Source organism: Chelonia mydas, chromosome 6 (genome assembly GCF_015237465.2).
Source record: "Chelonia mydas isolate rCheMyd1 chromosome 6, rCheMyd1.pri.v2, whole genome shotgun sequence".
In the NCBI taxonomy this organism is placed as follows: domain Eukaryota; kingdom Metazoa; phylum Chordata; order Testudines; family Cheloniidae; genus Chelonia; species Chelonia mydas.
This window is the reverse complement of record NC_051246.2, coordinates 18,425,994-18,444,681: the sequence shown is the minus strand read 5'-3', so window position 1 is coordinate 18,444,681 and position 18,688 is coordinate 18,425,994. Positions and strand designations below refer to the sequence as shown.

The following is an 18,688-nucleotide window of genomic DNA, read 5'->3' as shown; positions in this document are numbered from 1 at the left end:
TCTGGGGCACCTGCCACATTTCAACATCTTACGGAGAAAGCTGTGGGAGACATGAACTTACTGCAAGTCTTGCTTTATTTGGATGATCTGATTGTATTTGGAAGAACCTTAGAGGAGCACGAAGAAAGACTTCTTAAAGTAATTCACAGGTTGGAGGCCTATGGACTGAAGCTTTCCATTGATAAGTGCCAGTTCTGCAGAACATCAGTGAATTACATGGGTCACATTGTGTCCCAAGTGTTATGCTTATAAGAAGCACACGGGATCTTTTTCAGTGGAAAAAGGCAATATGCTGCATTTATTGGAAATACAATAATTAGCATATGCATTCCATCACACCACATACACACTGTCCTGCCAATCGATGTTATAGTTACCAGTCCAGAGTCCAGATCAATCTAGAGGCCAGCTAGGTTGATCACAGGTAGGGAGGAGCCGGGTTCTGTCGGTCATGACACGATGCTCTGGGGAAGCATCTGGGGAAATCTTGGCAGGACGAACCCAAAGTTTCATGGGAAGGCACCCTGTTCATATAGTGATTTTCCTTCATTGGGACCAATGAGTTTTGCACTGTCATGCTGTAATCAATTATTGTTCGACCAGTGCTTGTTTTCTTAAATTGTCCTTCTCAACCTTTATCTTGTTCTTTCATCCCCTGATTACAGATAAAATCTCACTCTCAGAGATGCAATATGCTTCTTTCACAGACTGGACTCCTTCCTAGTCTGGGTCTAGCAATCACTCCCACCCCCGTAGTTACTGTCCTTTTTTCCAGTTTCTTTCAGGCATCTCTTGGAGGTGGAGAGGCCATCTCTTAAGCCAGTTGAAGAGAAAATGGAGAGGCTTCCAGGGCCTTTTATATTCTCTCTCTCTTGTGAGTGGAAACCCCTTTGTCCTTCTGTGCAAAGTCACAGCAACAAAATGGAGTTTGTAGCCACCTGGGCAAGTCCCATGTCTATGAATGGTTCAGCTTTTTGCAGGCCGACGCCATTGTTTACTGTTAATTTGAACATTCCCAGGAAAGCTCAGATGTGGATTGGCATCTCCTAAAGTCCATTGTCAGTTAAGTGTTTCTTCACTGGGCACTTACTGAGAATAGTCCTTTCTCAAGAAGCTGACAAAATGCTTCACTGAGGCTACTTAGAATCAAACACATTGAGATACAAGAAGAAAAGGAGGACTTGTGGCACCTTAGAGACTAACACATTTATTTTGAGCATAAGCTTTCATTAGCTACAGCTCACTTCATTGGATGCTCATGCTCAAATAAATTTGTTAGTCTCTAAGGTGCCACAAGTCCTCCTTTTCTTTTTGCGGATACAGACTAACACGGCTGCTACTCTGAAACCTGTCATTGAGATACAGGTACATAGCCAATATTCATAACTTCAAATACAAAAATGATCCACACATACAGACAGCATAATCATGACCAGCAAACTACAGCCTTTCCACAGACACCCCACTTGACCTCTTCCTGTACAAGACGTGGTGCAACCATAGGACCCTGGTTGCAACAATGATTTATAGGCCCTGTCAAAGACAACGTAGTACTGGTGGATGAAGATGTCTCTGAGGATCCAGAGCTCTCCGGAGGAGGTGGGGACGTCGATGCCTTCAAAGCCGGGAGAGCAAGAGCCTGAGTTCTGCACCAGGAAAAATGGGACATGGGTTGTTGGGCTGGAACTCCACTGACTCTCTGTATGTTGGGCTGGAATCTCGGAGCTCCCAAGCTAAGCTGCATGAGGCTGGGGCAGGCATGGATAGGAGACAGGCAGTGAGTCGAGTTTAGGTGTCAGTACCGACCCAATGCCTCAGCCAGCTGCTAGGGGTAGCTGCCCTTCAAATGGGATATACAGTGATGACTCTGGGCCCAAGGTGCTTGAAGGAATTGCCCGGTGCTCAGTTCTAACTGCTTCTGCAGAACAGCACATGAACCTCTGCAGCCCCTCCCCTAGACTTCCTGTCCGGGATGCTAACCTCCTCCTTTCCCAGCCAGGACTCAATCACAACACCACTTAAACAGCACTCACAGAATTCTCCATTCCATATACTTATAACCAACCACTAGTAACGCTCAATTGATTTCCGAGGTGCCCTTCTTTCTAGCTAGGACCTGCCGATCTCCCTGGATGTGTCAGTGCTACTGCTGTCAGGAGGCAAGTCAGTCCATTTGCTCCATGGTGGTATGTCCTGGGGCTTCGCTTGTCTCCACCTGCTGTATTTGTTGCCTAACTCAGACTGTCTCAGGCCAAGCGGCCAACCCAGCGCCTCTCCTGCCTCCCTTCTGGATGTTGGAGAAGGTGTCACCTCTTCCTCCTCAGTATGTGTCCGTCTTGGGTGACCTGCCTCATACAAGCCTCAGGGAGCCTCACGTGACCTCACCGCTGTTGGTGGCCATTGATTTCTATTACAGATGCGTCCTGCATCATGTCCACGCTTTGGTGGAAGCTCCTGGGATCCCAAATCATCTGGCTTCTTTTTAGTTGTCTCTGTCTCTCTTTATTCTTCTGCAAATCCCCAGTTCCTGCGACAGCAGATTCTGTCAGTTGCAGGCGTTCTACTTAGTCAGCATTCTGTTAAACCACATGTCTGCAGGTAGCAACCCATGTTCATTGGTGCCATCCTGTAACTGAACTGTGCTAAGCATGGCTCAGAGTCTGACTTCTCAGCCCTTTGTTATTTTAACGCTATTTTTCACCTCACCGTCCTATTGGATGTGAGATAATGGGGACTAGCGTGGTTTTTACAGGGTGTGCCATGCCTCCAAACTTTATACTGACTCTCTGGGAGTGCCCCTTAAAGTACTAGGCCCTAGGTCCCCAATTTTTCAAGGGCAAGCCCCAGGGCTCCAATACTCCAAGACCAGGCCCTCTGGATTCAGCCCCTGTGATTCTCAGCAGGGTTCTCCGGTGAGTCCAAATGAGTGAGATTTTACCCCTTTGGGAGCAATGTGACCATTAGAGATTTGCTGTGCTGCCTTTTCAAAACAATTCAGCATTCATTAGTCACCTGGAATCCAGGGCTGAGGAGTCCGTAGATTAGCCTAGGACAGCACAATTTAACTCTAAATCTGTGTTGGTGGAATCACCTGCCCCCTCTTCCATAGCCTCGTGGATGTAATCTCTGCAAACTCGGAGCAGCCTGCTTAGCAGTCTGCCCCGCCTCCAGTTGCAGTTCCACTGTGGTCACATGTTCCGCTTCTCTTGGCTGCCAGTCAGTGCCCAGTTGTTGGTCTTCCATGATCTCCGCAGGGCACTCCATTGATATGCGGTCAGTTCCTGAGAGTTCATTCATGCCAACCTGGGCAGACTTCTGTGACCAGCAGCCATCTCTTATTCCCCCTCTTTCCAAGAAGAAATTAACTCCTCCAGACCCACTGCCTAGCAATACAAAGTAAGTAGGGGAAACTGAGTCATGCATATGTTTCCTATAAATATTACAGACATTTCCATATTCTCCACACGTCTAAACCCAAACTTCACAGCAAACTGCTGAAACTCATGCCTGCTCAACTGAAGCCCATTGTCAGACATCACGATGGCAGGTGTGGCTCAGAGTTATGACTCACGAAAATAGAGATGCGCAATCAACTGTTTAGCTGTAGTACCTTTTAGTGTGGCTGCCTCAGGGAAGTCGAGACTAGTAGTTTAGGACAAATACATAGTCTTTTTTTCCAGCCAATGTAGACAAATTTCTACTCCAGGGGGAAAAATTTTCCTCTGCCACTAACATAGGATTTTGCTTGACTACGCCTGTATTTTTGGCATATACGACAAGCCTTGACAGTTCCTCAATGTTGCTGTTCGTTTGAGGCCAGTGTAAAATGTCTCTGACCCTTCGCTTAGATTTTTCAATCATGAAATGACCTTCATGTCTCCTTTTTAACATATGTTTCTTCAGTAGCTCAGAGATCACCGTCCTGGTGCCTTTGAACAAAATCCCATCTAGGACTGAGAGCTTCCCCCTGAACTGGTGAGAGGGGCTGGGAACGCGTGGTCGTGGTCACTTGGTGCTAATAGCCTTAACCACTTTCTGCAGCATCTCGTCCTAAGCAGTAACTCTGGCAATCGCAATGCACGTTTTGTCTGAGGCTGGACTGGCTTTTTAATCAAACTGACATGTAGAACAGCTCTGGACTTTGCACCACTGCTGTCTTGTCAAATGCTCTAGGGAGCATGTTTGAGACCGCCAAATCTCCCCCAGGTTCGTATTCGATTTGCAAATCCTGTCTTTCCAGCTGAAAAAGTAATCTTTGTATTCCTGGGGGTGGTGGGATGGTTCCCAGGCCCCTTTTGGCAATGGCAATAAGTGGTTTCTGGTCAGTTTCAGCGAACACTGGCCTCCATAAATAAAGACATGAAACTCTTTACACCAGTGGACAAAAATCCAAAGTCTCCTCCTCTCTTTGAGCGTATGAACACTCCGGTTTTGTTTGTGCCCGTGATGCATAAGCCACTGGTCTCCCGTTCTGACCATCCTGCTGTAGGAGGACTGTGCCAATATCTTCTTCAGAGATGTCCATGGACAACTGAGTTTTGAGCTTACTGTCAGAGTTTCACAGGACGGGGGCCTGTTTAACCCCTTCATTCTCTCAAACTTTCTATGAAGATTTGCACCCCAGATGCATTGCATGTCTTTGCACAGTAACGCTCTCAGCTGGCTTGTTTGAACTGTTAGCTTGGGCACAAATTTCCGTAGACAGTTCACTGTTCCAAGGAATCATTGTACCCTTCCTTGTATGTTGGGGCAGGCATGTTGATGATGATCTCACCCTCACCATGATCCACCTGTGTCCCTTGCTAGACTAACTTCTCGCCCAGTGACATTGTTTCCATTACACAGAATTTAGATGCTTGTTTATTTTAGCTTTAGCTCAGCAGCTCTGGCTCTTTCCCAGCTGCTTGGAGCCTCTGGTCATGATGTTCTGCTGGTTTTCTCCAGAGCAGAACATCGCCTGCGTAAACCATGGCACCCTCTGTACCATCAACAGCGTGTTGTATTTTCCAGTGAAGAACAGCGGGTGCTGAATCATAGAATCATAGAATATCAGGGTTGGAAGGGACCTCAGGAGGTCATCTAGTCCAACCCCCTGCTCAAAGCAGGACCGATCCCCAATTAAATCATCCCAGCCAGGGCTTTGTGAAGCTTGACCTTAAAAACTTCTAAGGAAGGAGATTCCACCACCTCCCTAGGTAACGCATTCCAGTGTTTCACCACCCTCCTAGTGAAAAAGTTTTTCCTAATATCCAACCTAAATCTCCCCCACTGCAACTTGAGACCATTACTCCTTGTTCTGTCATCTGCTACCACTGGTAGCCAGGTGTCCATCTGTGGAAATGGTGTCTCCCATAGGGGATGCTGAAGGAGAACAAACATGTACTCTGTCCTTCTCAGGGCACCAGCTAGAATCCTGCTGTGACGCACTCTCTCAGCCTCTGTCTTAGTGTGAGGGGAGCTTTCCTTGGCGTGTGAATTGTGGGAGGGTTGGGCTCTTTCAGCTCTATTCTATACTCTGCTGAAAGCTTCTCCATCCCCTGGAAGATGTCCTCAAACCCTTTGCACCCTCTTGATGAGACCAGGGGCTTGACACACTTAACCCAGTAATGGGTGTGCTTTTCCCTGGTACTAGTCCACATTGTAGCTTTCCCAATTTACCCATATGTCTAGTTCACATACTCCTTGTTGGGGATAAGCTCACTGCTATAAGCCCTGAGTTTACCTGTGGCTTTTCTTTTAGTGTCGATAACGCTATTTGTGGGAACTCATCAGCTTGTGCACCAGTGTCCAACGTAACATTAATAAACCTCCCATTTGCTTTCCATCTGTGACAGCCAGGTCATCTTTTGCTGCAATGGTAACTTGCTCCTATGAAACATACAGCTGAGCTCGTGGTACTGTCGTCGTCCTCTTTGTCCAGGCTGCGCGCACTCTGCCGGTGCTGGAAAACTCTTGCAAAGCGATGGAATTAATGGCGGTTCTTGTATCTCTTCTGATATGCCAGGCATTGCCTGAACTTCTGCTGGTGCTGTTCTTCCCTAATTCTGCCTGAGCTCGTGTGCCTTTCTGCCTTAGTATCCGGGGGTAGCCGTGTTAGTCTGTATCCACAAAAATTGAAGAAGTAGTTTTTTACCCATGAAAGCTTATGCCCAAATAAATCTGTTAGTCTTTAAGGTGCCACCGGACTCCTTGTTATTTCTGCCTTAGGTTTCCTATTAGAGAGACAGGGTGGGGGAGGTAATATCTTTTATTGGACCAGCTTCTGCTGGGGAAAGAGAGAAACTTTTGAGCTACACAGAGCTCTTCTTCGGGTTTCCTACAACATTTTGGATTCTCAATCATGCCTGCAGCGTCAGAGCTCTGTCCATCCTACATGAGTGCTTGGACTTGGAGCGCTTTGTGAAGGGTTGATTCTGGGTCTCCTCGCTTTGTTCCACATGCCAGTCACAGTGTGGTCTCTTCTCAGGGACTTGGTTAGTCCCCGCTCTGCCCCCTAAAAAAACCTGCAAAATTGGCTCGCCTGCCCTGGATCAGGAACAAATTCTACTCTAGTTTCACTTTCCTTTTGGAACCTCAGGTTAAAGTCTCATAAGTTTCAGTTTTATGCAGAGTGCAGTACTCCTTACATTTTTCTAAAACAGTTTCATAGTTAGTCTGACTTAACTGAAATTTTAGAGACACGTGCACCAGAACCTGCTCTGGTCAGAAATAAGGCTACCTCTGATTGCCTCCCTTTTCACTGGCACCCATTGCTTGCAGACACAATGCAAGGCCCTATTTAAATCTCTTCCACTTGTCTTCCGTATTTCCAGCCAGCTTCAGCTCTGGTGGAGTTTTGAGCTGCTCCATTTCTCTACTCAAGGTATTTTCTTGAATTGCTATTTAATCCTGGTACCATGGGGCGTTCAGGAATCACTCTGGGCTCCAGGTGCTTAAGGGAGATCCTCTTTGTTGAGCGACCCCATTCCAACTGTCTCTGCCTAACAGAGCATGGGGGACTCAGCAGTGCTCCTCCGTCCGCCGTTCTGTCTAGGAAACTAAACCACTTGGAGATATAGTTCCCAGCTCCACACCAACCACTTCTCCTCCTTCGAAATCCCTTGGTAAGAGAGAAGGTGCTCTCCCCACTGGCCTGGGCAAATTCTAACGGGAGCAATTATATTCTGCTCCCCTAACCCTCCTGTGATTATGATTGGACTGGGGCTTCTTCTCTGCCTTTCCTCGCCTTCTGAAACAGCTCACCTGTTCGACACCAGAGAGGGGAAAAGTTCTGTCCGGGGGGAAGACGACTCATTCTTGAATCCCACTTGCCCAAGCCCTGGAGCGCGAGGCAGTGAACTCTCTTGAGCTAGCCTCCTAGCTGGGGTAGCTGCTCATTTAACCCCTCTCCTATCCCAGTAAGCCCCCTGGCATGGTGATTTCCTGGGGCAGCCAGCTCTACAGGCTGCCTGTGCAGTCCCTTTGGGGGAGAGCTCTTTGCCCCTCCCCCCATGCTAAGGACAGACTCTGTGCTGCATTTCAGTGATGGTCCTGCAGCCTCAGGCACAAGCCCTTGCTGAGAGGCCCCGACGCAGATACTTACCTGGCGGATGTAGGCGGTGGTGGGCAGAGGGAACCTGATGCCATTGATAGTGAAGATGATGTCGGGCAGGGTGTGCTTGGCGCTGCAGCTGATCTGTAGGGAGAAAGGCAACATCCAGGAGCCAGGTTAGTCACGGCTTCAGCACTCAACTCTCCAACAAGGGAAAGCTGCATGTGATTAGCAGTGAGATCTAAATGAGCTGGGTCACTGCCTGACTGGGTCCTCTCCAGGGATTGAACCTCTGGCTCTGAAAGCCTGAGGCTCTGCAGATTGAACCAAAGGACCAATGTTGTCAGCTCAGATGGTCCCGGATTCTATATTTGGCCTGGCCACATGCTGGGGACAGTGACCTCCCCTGTGTTCCTGTGGGTTACCAGTGGGTGGAAGCACCAGGGAATCTGCAGAGTGACCCAGCTGATCCCTATGCTGGCTGGGTGCAGCCTGTGGGCAGTGGCACTGGAATCAGGGGTTCGGCCACACGCGTGTGTAGCAGATGCTCCTAGAAACACCCATCCCTCCTCCCTGACCTGACCAGGTTGCTGGAGTCCCCGAGGGCACCAACGTAGTGCAGGATTTTGGAGATGGCCGTGGGGGCCCCCGCCAGCACAGAGGTGCCAGTGTCGATAATAGCCTGCCAGCCATTAGCGCAAGAGATAAGGTGGCCATTCATGGTGATGCTGGAAGAGAGAGAGAGTCAGGGGAATGTCCCCAGGAACACTCGCGATCTCATCCCTACTCGGCCCACAGGCAGCCAGGGACAAACCTGCAGGGTGGAGCTGCCCCACTGCCCCTTTGCTATGACTACAAAGAACTTTGCTCTGATGTCTCATCCTAGACTTTTTCTTCCGTGGCTACTGCTCGTCGTTCCTTATGCTGCAGCCTTCTGGGACTGACGGTCCCAGCTACCCTGCCCTTCCCATACTGCAAAACAGAGCTGGACAGATGGGAGGGGGTGCTGGTATGAACAAAGTTGAGAATCACTGACCTGACCTAACCTAGCAGGGGAGTCCCATTCCTATGGCTCCATGGAAGGTGTCTTTGTGGCTCCCTTGTCTCTCATTTTGTCTAGACTCTGAAAGCTGAGCTTTCCGTGGCTCCGATGTACACTTCATTAACATTTGACCTGTCTTCCAATAGCCCCCAGGTGGAATGGCCAAGGGGTGGGCGATACCTGTTCATGGTGATTTCCCAGTAGGAGAGAGGGATCCAGTTCAGGCTCCCAGAGTAGTAAGATGAGTCGATGCCACTGAACATCACGAGAAGGGAGAGAGGAGAGTCAGGGAAGATGCATGAATTATTGGCTAACAAGAGAATGATAAACACTTCAGTGGAGGAGAGAGTCAGACTGGTGCATTTCACATCATGCAACACCCTTCCTCCACCATGAGGTAGGACAGTGGTGCACCATGGGCAGTGTAGTCTGACCAGGGACTCCAGCCTATACAGGAGACTGGGAGCAGGAGACATCCCCATTCAAACGCCCACCAAGCACCAGGGCAATATTTCCAAACTGAATTATTTCAGTTTTTGATTTTTTGCTGGAAAATAGAAATTTTCTTGGGTGGGGAGGACCCATTTTCCGGTCATAGCTAGTAACTAGATTCTTCCTAATGTTAATTTCCCCTGCAGTTGTTATTAGAGATATCATCATTCACTTCTGCTCCCCAAAATATATGGCACTAGCACAGAATGGCTGCCACGTTCCACCCCAGAGGTGGCTGTGTTTGGGAATTCTGATGCAAACATCGCAGGGATCGCTCTGTGAAAGGTGGTATAGGAATGTGAATCTTGCTGTAGAGAGATGGGCTGTTTCCAGCCTGACTTATGAGCTCAGGTAGAGAGAGAAGAGGTCCTGGGACACCAAACCCTCGTTCATCATGTTGTCAAAGACAGGTGTGGCTCCAGAGGAGGAGATGCTGGAGAAGGCCAGACTCAGGATCCCATCGTAGGAGGCAAAGTAGCTTAAGTAGCTGGGTTCGGTCTTGCTCAGACCAAAGATCTGGTTGGTGTCCACAATGCCTCTGACCTAGGGGGAGGGATGGGGAGAATCAGTTGCATCTTATGTAATAATATTGGGGTTCATTAAACAAGAAACCAGTGAATGAGAAAGGATAAAACCTTTAATAAAACAAACTAGGGAGCTTCTGTGGTGAACTGCTGTACACAGTGACACAGTGTTCTCCACCCCAGTTTCCAGGGCACATCTCTAAATTCCTGTGTTCATAATAGTGTCCCTTATGGGGGAGCCTCTCTAAATGACAATCTTCCACAAACATATCTCTACATCTTCCCCCTTAAAAAACAATAGCAAAAACCCAGTAGTTCTTATATACGAATATATAGCTAACAACTATCTAATAACACACACATTAAATTCTCAACCCATCTAGCGTGTTTCCATAAACCCAGTGTGTCAACAATCTAGAGAGGAGAGGTTACCAGCACATCACTCTAGAGTGAATCTTTACCATTCACTTTCCTCAATAGCCTTTCTCCAGGCAGGTTAGCAAGTCTCAGGTCTTTCAGGGGGCAGAGCGGGGGCCGAGCACCCATGGGAAAGAGGGGAAATCTGCATCTATGCTCTGATTTCGTAGTGGGAGTCACCATTCTGGAAAGTGCATCTGCAGTGAACATGAATTTACCGGGTGTGTAGGTCACAACCACATCATGCTTTTACAGCTTTATCATCATTCTTTGAATCCTTAAGGTACAGTCATTTAGTGGTTTGTTAAATAACGCTATCAGGGGCTTGTGGTCCATTTCAACTTCCACTGTCTGGCCACAAATATACTGATTGAGCCTGTCACAGGCCAACAATATTCCTAAAAGCTCCTCCTCAATCTGTGCATATCTGGTTTCTGCCTCAGACAGCGATTTGGATGCATATGCCACTGGTTGCCAACAATCCTTATCCTGTTGTATCAGTTAGTGCCGACAGTGAGACAGAAAAAATACTTGAAAGTAGTAGTGAAGTAAAAATTGAAAATATTGGTGTGATTAAAGTACATATTGAAACTAAGGAAGAAATTCCGGCTGCGGTTAGTGTTGAAGAAAATGCTCCAAATACTAGCATATCAGAGACTACCGGGAATCATGTTGATCTGGATATGTTTGACAATACTGCAGAGATTTGCGAATCATGTCAATCAGAAAAGCAATTAGACATTGAAATATCTACCATAAGTGACGACCCGGCCCAGTGGATATTAAATGATGCTACAATTGAGTATTTATCAACGTATGGTATTAAACACAATATTGATAGTGATTTTACTAACTCAAAAAGACAATATATTGATAAAATGCATGTTCTAACAAAAAATGTGTTTGAACGACATCTTTTAAACGGTGAAGTAAAGCCATGGCAATATCTTGTATATTCGGAGAGCAAAGGAGCCGTGTTTTGGGCCCCATGTCGATTATTCAGAGGGATCTCTAGTCTGGCGACGAGTGGATTCCATGACTGGAAAAACATATCAGCTCGACTATGTGAACATGAACATTCGACTGAACATAAAACGTGCGCACTGACCGTGGTGAAGAGAGGCGAGGTATCCGGAAGAATTGATACAAATTTAAAATTTCAAATGGAAGAAGACATTATTTATTGGAGAAATGTGTTGAAGAGGATTGTAGCAGTGGTAAAGAAACTTTCAAGCAGAGGACTTGTATTTAGAGGTAAGGTGGAAAAATTTGGATCACCACGGCACTTACATGATAGCCCTTGAGGTTGTCGCAGCATTCGATCCACTTCTAGCAAATCACATTGCACGTTATGGAAATGAAGGTCAAGGTAACGTATCTTATCTTTCATCCTATATATGTAATGAATTTATAAAATTAATGTTGGCCTACCTGCTCTTAAAAATCTCCAATGATGGAGATTCCACAACCTCCCTCGGCAATTTATTCCAGTGCTTAACCACCCTGACAGGAAGTTTTTCCTCATGTCCAACCTAAGCCTCCCTTGTTGCAATTTAAGCCCATTGCTTCTTGTCCAATCCTCAGAGATTAAGAAGAACAATCTTCTCCCTCCTCCTTCTAAGAACCATTTCCGTAGTTGAAAACTGTTATCATGTCCCCTCTCGGTTTTCTCTTTTCCAGACTAAACAAACCCAATTTTTTCAATCTTCCCTCATAGGTCATGTTTTCTAGAACTTTAATCATCTCTGTTGCTCTTCTCTGGACTTTCTCCAATTTGTCCACATCTTTCCTGAAATGTTGTGCCCAGAACTGGACACAATACTCCAGTTGAGACCAAATCAGCACGGAGTAGAGCAGAAGAATTACTTCTCATACTTATACATCCCAGAATGGCGTTCACTTTTTTTGCAACAGTGTTACACTGTTGACTCATGTTTAGCTTGTGGTCCACGATGACCCCCAGATCCCTTTCCGCAGTACTTCTTCCTAGGCAGTCATTTCCCATTTTGTATGTGTGCAACTGATTCTTCCTTCCTAAATGGAGTACTTTGCATTTGTCCTTATTGAATTTCATCCTATTTCCTTCAGACCATTTCTCCAGTTTGTCCAGATCATTTTGAATTTTAAGCCTATCCTCCAAGCACTTGCAACCCCTCCCAGCTTGGTATCATCTGCAAACTTTATAAGTGTACTCTCTATGATGCCATTATCTAACTCATCAATGAAGATAATGAACAGAACCGGACCCAGAACTGATCCCTGCGGGTCCCCACTATTTATGCCCTTCCAGCGTGACTGTGAACCATTGATAACTACTCTCTGGGAATGGTTTTCCAACCAGTTTTGACCCACTTTATAGTAGCTCCATCTAGGTTGTATTTCTCTAGTTTGTTTATGAAATGGATGGATAACTGGAGGGACCTGCTTGTTTATCCAGATTATATGTTCACCCTGCAAGCAACTTAACCTTTGAAACAGATCATGATATTCCCAAAACAGTGCCTCCTAGCCAGGTTCAGTATGATCATTTAGTGAGAACACCCGGTTTACCAGATTGAGTTTTTCACTCGCAGCCAGGCCTAAAATTGGTGTCACCTTCTTTGGCACTTCAAGGAACAGGAGCCTGCACACAGTGTTTTTATGGTTGCTGCTAGCAACGCACCTCCCCTTCACTGGTATATTTGTTCCAGAATAACCAGTTACTTTTATTTTTGGTGGTCCCAGTTTGGTCTTATTTTCAGTCTCTCATAATCTTGTTCTGACAGAATATTAACCTGAGCTCCTGTGTCCAGTTTCAGTGGAATAATTGTTCCATTCACTGTCACAAGTACTATCCAGTCCCTCTCATCAGGCTTTCTAGATTCCAGTACATCTATGAAAAACTCCCCAACCAGGTTGTCTTCAACTGAATGTGCTTGAGTTTTCTAGTATCAGAGGGGTAGCCGTGTTAGTCTGTGTGCACTAACTGTGTTAGTCTTGCATCTGAAGAAGTGGTTTTTTACCCGCGAAAGCTTATGCCCAAATAAATCTGTTAGTCTTTAAGGTGCCACTGTACTTCTCATTGTTCTTGACTTTTCTGCATTTGAGATCTGCAGCATTTTGCAAAATCATTATTTCCCCCACATTTATGACAGTTTCCCAAAGACAACACAGTGTTTGGAGCTATGCTGTGATCCACACCTTCCCCATGACCGTCTGTACTCAGCCTTCCCCCTTGCACTGGTTTTCATAGTGAGTGGTTCCACTCTTTGATTTGACTTATTCTGGCTATATGCTTTTGTACTTAGTACACAGATAGCTCCCTCTGGTGGATTCAGCTCTCTGGCTTGTGTTTTCACAGTTTCTGCTGCCCTGCATATCTGGAGAGCTTGTTCTAAAGTTAAGTCTCCTTCACAGAGCAGTCTCTCTCTTAACACCTTGCCTTTAATGCCACAAATGATTCTATCTCTGACCAGTCAACTCACCAAAGTTGCAGGTTTTACTGAGTTTCCTTAATTATGTGACATATTGCTCTATGGTATAATTGATTTTTTGCAGGCATGTAAAAAATTGTATCTCTGAGAGGTCTCATTCCTGTTTGGCATGCAGTGTTCCTCAAATTTAGTCAGTACAGTAACTCCTCACTTAATGCGGCAGTTATGTTCCTGAAAAATGCGACTTTAAGAGAAACGATATTAAGCGAATCCAATTTCCCCATAAGAATTAACATAAATGAGGGGGTTAGGTTCCAGGGAAATTTTTTTCACCAGACAAAAGACTATATTATATATGTATATACACACACAGTATACGTTTTAAGCAAACAATTTAATACTGGTACACAGCAATGATGATTGTGAAGCTTGGTTGAGGTGGAGGAGTCAGAGGGTGGGATATTTCCCAGGGAGTGCCTTACTGCTAAATGATGAACTAGCAACTGGCTGAGTCCTCAAGAGTTAACTCTCACACTCTACAAGGCAGCAGGAATGGAGGGAGGGGAGACAGCCTCGCAGACAGAGACAGAGACACACACCCTGTGTGTGAGAGAGAGATGTGAATTGCCCCTTTAAGTAGCTGACCCTACTCTTAAGTACACTGCCTTGTTAATTAGATCAGCTTGCTGAGACTGCAGCTGCTGCCAGCAAGCTCCCTCCCTCCTGAGCCATGTCATGTGTTCCCCTGCTCTACGGAAGATGGGGTAAGTGGAGTGCAGGAGCAGGGGGGAGGGGGACACTCTGACATTAGCTCCCTTCTTCCTCCCCTTCCCCCGCTCCCCCCGGCACAGCAAGCAGGAGTCTCGGGGAGCAGGTCCAAGGCAGAGGGCAGGAGCAGCACATGACAGTGTGGGGAGGGACAGCTGAACTGCAGGCAATTGGTAGCCTGCTGGGCAGCTGGTGCACAGGGAACTTAGGGGAGTGGGGAGCTGATAGGGGGGCTGCCGGTCCACCCTGGTTCCAAGCCCCCACCAGCTCGCTGCAACAGGCTGCTCTTCCTGCAAGCAGTGGACAAAGCAGGCAGCTGCCAAACGATGTTAGATGGGAGCATTGCACAACTTTAAACGAGCATGTTCCCTAATTGATCAGCAACCTAACAATGAAACAAGGGATGACTTTAAGTGAGGAGTTACTGTATTTTACTTAACTTCATGCTTTCACCTTCTTCAAACTTAAAGTTATTATAAATATCCAATGCTTCCTCCACAACAACATGCAAAAAGATTGATAAATTCACGTTATCATTTTCTCCTCTGCCCCATGGCTACTAAATACAATTCAAATCTCTATCTGAATTTTTTTCTCAGTTCTCTGCAACATTGCCTGACAATTGCAGACTGGATGGAGGTTGCAACACATCCATTTTTGGCTTTCCTCCCTCCTCTTTAAGCTAGTCAAGCTACTATGGTGCTCACCAAATACATACAAAAGCCTTTGTTCTCTGTTTGCTCCTCCACATGCTCCGCTTGCCTCTGCTTTCAGTTTCAAACACAGGAATTGACTTTGAAATGACTGCTGTCTCCTTCTCACTCAATACTTCTGACACCGTGTAACGATCTTGGGGTTCATTAAACAACAAAGCAGTGAATGAGAAAGGAATAAAACAAACTAGGGAGCTTCTGTCGTGAACTGCTGTACATAGCGACACAGTGTTCTCCACCCCATCTTCCAGGGTACATCTTTAAATTTCTGTATTCATAATACTGTCCCTTACGAGGGAGCGTCTCTAAATGATATTCTTCCACAAACATATCTGTACATGCTGCACCTGGGAAAAGCTGACCAGCCCTACCCCAGGGACCTTACGAGTCTGCATTATGCCAGAGGCTGCCATTCCGGGCACTTTATCTTTCCCCAAATGGGTATTTACAGTGCATGGTTTAGATTAAGATGACATTTCTGTTTCTAGGCTGACTATTCCAAGAGTTCTAACATCCGCATACTTACTCAGATTGTCTTGAAATTTACTGTGACTTGGAGTAAGCCAAATCTGGGGTCACTCGAGAAAGAGTTTCCTGAGCGATAGCCTTCCCCTCTTTCCCAAACTAGTGTTTCATAAAGTCAATAGATTCCACCAATTTAAAAAAAAAAACAAAAAAAAAACCAGACCTGCTGCTTAAACCACAGCTCTCAGCCTCCCCAAAGTGATCTCAGTCCCTCAATATTTATCTCACCGACTGCCTGGCACCCACTGCCCCTTTGGGGAAGCAATTATGAAAGTGTTATGAAAGACAGAGCTTTGCTGGCTGGGGTATTGTGGAGTAAACACTCGTGCACCACACAGAGCTTTCCAGCCAGCCTGGTTTCAGGTGACCTTGGTGGCTCAAGGGGACATGCTGTGTGGCCACAGAGGTGGAGCCACAGCCAGGAATTGTACCTTTGCCCTTCTCAGAGATCTGAGACTGACTTGCAGGCATGGTGTGGCTATCCTCCTCTTCTGCTGAGGTGGGGCCGGGGCCTGCCTCTTCTCCGCCTCCTCCCCTGAGCATGCCGCGTCCCTGCTCCTCCCCCCTCCCTCCTGCAAAGTCCTAAGTGCTGCCAAACAGCTTGGCTGCTGGTGGAGTCAGTGCCTGTGGCGGGCCCCAGGAAATAACTCTGCAGGCCGCGTGTTTGAGACCCCCTGGGTTAGATGGACCATTGGTTGGACCTAGTACGGCAGCTCTTATGTTCTTATGCCCCACTCCAGATCTTTCAACCAAGTGGCAAAATGGAAATCCAATTTTAAGAAGGGAGGTTTGATTTGAGATCTCTGATGCCACAGAGACAATTGAGGTGTAGCTGGTTTTGGGAAGAGAACATGCTCATATAAGTTCTGGTGGGACTTTCCCATGTTTCTGTACCCCAGCTTAATGTTCAGAGTTTAGTCTTCTCAAGACTTGGATTGAGCTTTATTTTACATAGAATTAAATCTCTGCTGGGACAGTGGGACAATCTCTAAAAGCAAATTCTTACTAAGCGCTGGTCTACGCTAGAAAATTAGATTGACCCAACTAAATCCACACTCCTGAGCAATGTAGTTAAGTCGACCTAAGTTCTATTTAGACAGTGCTAGGTGGGCAGAAGAATTCTCCTGTCGACCTAGCTACTGCCTGTCGGGGAGGTGGATTTATGACCGTGACAGGAGAACCCCTCCCGTCGGCCGTAGGTAGTGTCTCCCCCAGAGCGCTACAGGTGGTGTAGCTGCAGCACTGTAGCTGTGCCACTGTACTGTTTTAAGTGTAGCCATGGCCTAAATCTCTCTCTCTTTCTCTGTGAATGCATATGTTTACTGAAGAGTCTTGAACAACTGTGACTATTGTCAATAGCAACTGTTAAAGCCAACCCTTTCAGGGGATTCCCCCCAAGTTTTACTCTTTGTTACTACCACAGCACACTACTGCAATATAATTATGGGCACACACATATGTAGGCTCCCGAATGGCTCTTCTCGGGGAGGGTTTACCCTGCTCAGTCTCAGTGGAATGGTGTCCGGACCCTTTGTAGGGCGGGCCGTGGACAGCAGTGTAGTCCTGGAGCTGGAAGGTACTGGAATGCCAGAGATTCCCACTGGCCTGGCTCTCTTCCCCTGCCCCCATGCTGCTCTCTGCCCCTGCCCTCCCATGCAGGGGGCTGAATGGAGCCCTAACCTAGGGGCTGAGGGGTGAGGAGGGTCAAAGGGATGTGCTGTGGAGGGTGGATAGTACGGAAATGGTGTTCCAGCACATTCTGGCTCCACTACACCACTGGCTGTCTCCTTAGAGCCTGGGAAACAAGCGCTAGTGTCTCACAGTCTCTTCAAGCTCCCTATGAGCCTCTGCCATGTGCACAGCCTGCAGCCCTTCTCCTCTGCCTCTTCTCCGCTTGGGGGAGTGGGATGGGTTTAATTCCTGCAACGCCATCCTGACAGTGTACCCTTCTAGTGCTTGTGCCGCTCCACCACTGAGTCCTCCAGTCTGGCTCCCATTCTTCCTGTGGCTGAACTCCTCCCCTTGCGTTTCCATTGGTTCCACTCTCAGAGAGGGATTCTGGGTGGCCAGGCTGCATGCCCACAATGGAAATCTCCCAAGTACCTTCAAACAGCTAATGCACACGTCTAGTGGCCACCACGCCCAATTTCAGGGTGATTCCGGCCTATCCAGCGTAGTCACTCTGCCTGCCTCCAGCAAGTCTGCTGGTATGAAGAGTCCCACCCAGAAGGCAATGCAAGCACACAGGATACACAGGGACTCCTGCCCCACAGAACCCCCTGCTATTCCTGTCCTGGGTCTCCAAGCAGCTCTGCTGATGCCCCTTCAGCTTGACTCACAGGCCCCCCTGCTATTCCAGCCCTCGGGCCTGACACACACACATTTGCTCCTCATTCCTGACCTGCAGCTCCCCTTCCTGTTCCATACCGTAACCTCTTCTGACCAAAGGTGGCTGATCATAACCAATAGTGTTGCACTCTACAATGAATTCTACAAGTGGTATAAGTGGAGGATGGCAGCTCTGTGATGACCCAACCCCAGCTCAGTGTGGTTTGTGGCATAGCATGGGATTTGAATGCAGGGCCCCAGCAGTGAGAGAGTGACATGATAACCTCCTGCTTTTGCTGCCATGGCCTCGTACGCCACGTTCCTTGGTCCACCAAGCAGGGCTTTTTACTGGGCTGAGCATAGGCTTCCAGCTGTAGTCTCCTGGGTACAGTCTGGGCCCAAATGAAGAGATGGATGTTTGGTGACTCCATGTCAGATGAGTGGGGAGGGGAGAGGTCTCACGCCCAGACCCTGGTGGGACAGGGGCCCACATTGCCAGACAAATTAATCATAAGGGGCACTAATTGCGCCCCTTTATCTCATTAGACAAACCAGAGATCCAATCCTCTCTTTTCTCCCACTTTTTGAGGTAACCCTTCCAGGTCAGGGCTGGAACAGATTATTGGACCTGGGGATAGAGGTCTTCTCTGTCCTGGGACCTTCAATTCAGAATAAGGAATCTATCCCTGATGCCCCTTCCCTTCAGCTCCCTGTCTGGGTGATGCTGTGTGTACCATATCGCCTCCCACAGGTGGCCCTGTTCAGGCTGAAGGTCTAGAAATCATGGAGATTCTATTCCAATGACTCAGTGCCCTGATCTAAATATTTGATGAATATGCATGAGCTCATCTACAGAAACAGCAGCAAATATTATGATTATCAGGCCTGCAGCCTGACAAGGCTACAGCATGGAACAAACTTTAGGAAGTGCCCTG

The 18,688-nt window shown here is 47.3% G+C and overlaps 1 protein-coding gene across 1 annotated transcript; it reads right to left on the bottom strand.

The window, feature by feature from the left end:
- Positions 1–57: 57 nt before the first annotated feature.
- LOC119566340 (pepsin A-like) lies at positions 58–17,357 on the bottom strand. The gene is made up of 7 exons (XM_037898971.1): positions 17,247–17,357; positions 9,410–9,608; positions 8,754–8,862; positions 8,115–8,259; positions 7,583–7,675; positions 1,484–1,646; positions 58–107 (listed from the first exon to the last, which is right to left on the bottom strand). Exons 1-7 carry the CDS (start codon positions 17,355–17,357, stop codon positions 58–60), a joined length of 870 nt encoding a protein of 289 aa, XP_037754899.1.
- Between the last annotated feature and the right edge of the window lie 1,331 nt (positions 17,358–18,688).